The sequence below is a fragment of the Nannospalax galili genome, unplaced genomic scaffold (assembly GCF_000622305.1).
Source record: "Nannospalax galili isolate Female #2095 unplaced genomic scaffold, S.galili_v1.0 scaffold1819, whole genome shotgun sequence".
Taxonomy (NCBI): Eukaryota; Metazoa; Chordata; class Mammalia; order Rodentia; family Spalacidae; genus Nannospalax; species Nannospalax galili.
This window is the reverse complement of record NW_008342924.1, coordinates 255627-260191: the sequence shown is the minus strand read 5'-3', so window position 1 is coordinate 260191 and position 4565 is coordinate 255627. Positions and strand designations below refer to the sequence as shown.

At 36.4% G+C, this 4565-nt stretch overlaps 1 protein-coding gene across 4 annotated transcripts in view; it reads left to right on the top strand.

The window, feature by feature from the left end:
• The window catches only part of Agtpbp1 (ATP/GTP binding protein 1), a 260016-nt gene that overhangs the window by 106076 nt on the left and 149375 nt on the right, over positions 1-4565 (top strand). For all 4 annotated transcript variants that reach the window (XM_017799596.1, XM_017799595.1, XM_029566327.1 and 1 more), the window contains one exon: positions 597-713. In XM_017799596.1, coding sequence (XP_017655085.1) covers positions 597-713 — 117 coding nt within the window. The remainder of the gene's footprint in view (positions 1-596; positions 714-4565) is intronic.

The following is a 4565-nucleotide window of genomic DNA, read 5'->3' as shown; positions in this document are numbered from 1 at the left end:
CATGTATAAAGAAGCTGTATTTCTGTATTTCATCTCTCTCTCCTCTCTCTCTCTCTCTCTCTCTCTCTCTCTCTCTCTCTTTCTTTCTCTCGCTCACTTGCTAATATAAATATTACATATAGTATATGTAATTTTCCTCCTCTGTTAAATGGTGCTAATAATATATATATTTCATAGTGTTGTTATATAGAGAAATTTAGATCTATTTTTAGTGCTTGCCCACTAATGTTATTTTGATGATTGCTGTCTTTATTATATATACATGTTTTAAAACTTAATTTTCTCAAGTTTGATGGCCTTTGATGTGCATAACAATGATAATGAGATTGAAGAGAACATACTTAATCTTTTCCTTAACAAAGTGATTTCTTATCTTCAGGAGCCCAGATTCTCTTATATTGGATTAACATGACCAAAACCAAAGACAACACAATCAGTAATCCATAATTAATTAAAAAACAGAATTTAAGATAGAATTAATATAATCATTATTAGTGATTGTTCCCTAATTACATATAATATTTTGGGCTTTTTGAGTATAAAATATATTCTGTAATTTTTTTTAACTAACAGCATGTTTTTTCTTGTTATTTCAGAATGATGATATTGAAACAGATATTAACAAATTAAAACCCCAACGTGTACCAGGACGAACATTAGAAGAACTAAAAATGTATGAACACCTCTTTCCTGAGCTTGTTGATGATTTTCAGGTATAATACAGAAATTTTGCTATTTTTTTTGAGACTTGATCTCACTGTGTATCTCTGATTGGCCTGTTCACTATGTAAAATGGGCTGGCCTCAAACTCAGAGAGATCCACTTGCCTCTGATTCTTGAATGCTAGAATTAAGGGCATGCATCACCATGCCTGGCCTGAAAATTTGCATCTTAACTAGCTTTAATAAAAAGTTCCATTTGTCTCTCTTAGGCCTATAATAACTATTTTTCATTTTTGAGAACTAGTGTTGCTTTACTTGAGTGATATTAGTAATTATGCTTATGTTTGGAGCTGCAAGTTGAGGGGGAGCTGGACTAGTTTGTATCACTTTGACCTGATATTTGTATTGTCTTATATTCTTTAAAATTGCATCATAAAATCTTGTTGTAGTCTTCCTTGTATCAGTTTTGCTTACTTAGGGAATGGGGAGAACTAACTCAAAGAGCTAATTTCCCCTGTAGTTTACTGTACAGCAGAAGTAGGGGTGGAGAGGAAAGAAGATGGTGTGAAGTCTTGAAAATCCAGTTGAATCATAGTCTTGTTAGCATTTCTTATTTATTTCCTGAAATATAATTATGTGGCTTGGATTGCACAGCAAGTAATGTTGACTGAACTGTTGGCAATTAGACCTTTTTTTTGTTCTCACTGTTTTGACTTGTGGTGGATCCTTAAAAAAGTCTGAAAGTACCCAGATATTAAAGTGTGTGATTGAACTAGATAATCGCTAAGACTTGTAGCTTTTGCTACAAACTTCATTGCTCTCCATTTCCAAATCCTTATTAAGTATAGTTGATTAAAGAAAAAGACTAGTGTGACTTTATATATGCGACATAAAAGAGAAATATTTGCCATCTAATGATGCATTCCATCTTCTACAGTGCTGATTTTTCAAGTTTGTCTTTGGGAATAAACTTAGGAGTCTTGGAGCACAGTAGAAAAGACCTCCTACCTTCCATATTTCCTGGTGCTCCCTGTCCACCCCCACCCAGTATGACCTGGTGCTCCCTGTGGGTTTGAAGTGTGTTGGAAGGTTCTTGGAAACAGAGTAGTAGTAGGTCAGGAATCAGAGTAAAGGTAGTTGGGGTGGGGAGGGGAGGGTGAAGCAAGAATGGAAGGAGGAGGAGAGGGAGATCAGAAGAGGCTGTCTCTCCAGTCCTACCATATGGATTTCAAAAACAATTTTTTATTTTTGGTATTTTTCCCTTATATTTTAATTTGGCTTAAATTGTTACCAAAGTTATTAATGGAACATGTTTACAGTCAAATCATTTTACACAAGTAGTCCTCTGTGTGCTAGCTCTTACAATCACTTTTAGTAAGATTTCTTAGGTTAATGATCCTGATCTGAATAGGTTTAAAGTGCCATGTCTTGAATTTTCCTGCTTTCATTTACTTTTTTCTTTTTTAGTATCTTAAAAATCTTAAAAAACAGGTATTTCATAACTTCCATATGTACATGCTATAAATTTCCCTCTAATTACTGTTTTATGAGCCCCTCTTAGTAATTTTGAGGTTAGTACTTTTATTACCTGTGTCTTGAAACTTAATTTCTATTGTTTATTTTATTTTTTGATTTTTTTGAGACAGGGTCTCCCTGTAGCCCCACCTAACCTGGAAATCACTATGTAGATCAGGCTGACCTCAATTTCATAGAGATCCACCTGCCTCTGCCTCTGGCTTACTGGATTAAAGGTATGCATCACCATGCCTGGCTGTTTATTTTTATTTTTACTTGTATGTTATGTATTGCTGTGGTGTTTGGGTATCCGTGTTGTATCACTCTCTTACTTCTTTTAGACAGAGTCTTTTACTAGTGAACTTAGAGCTAAGCTTGAAATCTCCAGTGATCCTCCTGTCTCTGCTTCAGGCATCTTGGTGGAGTTGCAGACCACTTATGTGAACATGCCCCCTTGACTTTAAGAAAACTATTTCTTTATTTCTTTATTGTGTGTGTGTGTGTGTATAAGTCAGAGGTGTCTTCACTCTTCTTCCACCGTACAGGTCCGGGGGATTGAACTGAGGTTGGCAGGCTTGGTGTCAATCATCTTTACTTACTGAGGCTTCTGTCCTTACCCCATGCCCAGCTTTTTATGTGGGTTCTGGGGATTTGAACTCAGTTTCTTAGGCTTACATAGCAAGCTTTCTTACCTGTTAGCTATCTTCTTAGCACTCTTATTTTTCTTTTTAATTTCAAATAATAATACAGTGTTTCCTAACTACTGATTTAGAGGAAAACTTTAGAACTGTATACCTAATGCTGTTTTTGCTGAGCTCAATTGAAATGCTGCCATATATAATGACTGGGAATACATGATGATATTTTTGGAGATTAGATAGTTTATAGTAAGCTTTAAAGTTGAATGTAATAGCTCTCCTGCTAATTTATTTTAATGCATAAAAAAATCATCCTCTGTAAACATTTTATAAAAGGTTTACATTTCAGAGATGATTTTTTTTGGGGGGGGTACTTTTTGAGACAGGGTCTCCCTGTAGCCCCAGCTGTCCTGGAACTCACTATGTAGACCAGGCTGGCCTTGAACTCACAGAGATCTGCCTGCCGAGGGCTGGGATTAAAGGTGTGCACCGCCATGCCCAGAGATCTTTTTAATAGCAAGTTTTGATTTAAATGCTTAGCAGTAGGAGCATGAGTAATTCAGTTGTGATTTTTTTTTTGAAAAAATTTCATATGGGCTGGGTATGGTGGCCCATGCCTAAAATTACAGTACTTGTGAATGTGAGGCTGTAGATTGCTGTCAGTTTGAGGCCAGCCTGGGCTACATAGTGAGTTCCAGACCAGCTTGGGCCACCTACCTAATGAGACCCTATCTTAAACTACAACAATAATAAAATCTCAATGAACTAAAAGTTTTTTCTAGATATATTTAGGAAAGAAATGACTAATTGACTGGTAAGTAGCATCCTTTAAAAAAATCATTTATTTTGTGTGAGGTACTGTGTATAGTGTATATGCATGTCTGTGTGTGCGTACATGTGGAAGCCAGAAGAAGACATCTGAGGCCATAACTACCACTCTCTGCCTTATTCTTTTGAGACAGGGTCTCTCATTGAACCTAGAGTTAGACTGGTAGCCAGCAAGCTCCAGTGAACTTTCTGTCTCTGCCCCCATAGCACAAGAGTTAAGAGCAAGTGTGTGACCACACAGCCTTTTCTTCACATGATTCGTGTTGCTTGTGTTCAGGGCCTCATGTTTGCACAAGTACTTCCACCCACTGCCTCATCTCCCTAGTTCAGCAGCACCTTTGTAAAATTTGACTTCTGAGTCTAGAGACATGGCTCAGAGGTTAAGAGTACTGATTACTCTTAGGCTTTATCTCAGAGATGCAGGGATGATTCAATATACGCAAGTCAATAAATGTCATTATCATATAAATGGACTCAAAGACAAAAACCACATTGTCATCTCAATAGATGCAGAAAATGCTTTTGACAAAATTCAGCATGCATTTATGTTGAAAGTCTTAGAGGGAACTGGACTCAGGGAACATACCTCAACATAATTAAAGCTATATACAACAAACCCACAGTCAGTATCATTCTAAATGGAGAAAAACTGGAGGCATTCCCATTAAAATCAGTAACCAGACAAGGATGTTCACTATCTCCACTCCTTTTCAACAAAGTGCTTGAGATTTTTGCTAGAGCAGTAAGTCAGGAGCAGGAAATTAAAGGAGTAATAATTGGGAAAGAAGAGATCAAATCCCTTTTTGCAGATGATATGATATTATATCTAAGGGACACCAAAAATTCCACCCCAAAACTCCTAGAAATTATTAACAAATTCAGTAAAGTGGCAGGTTACAAAATTAACCTACAAAGTTCTGTA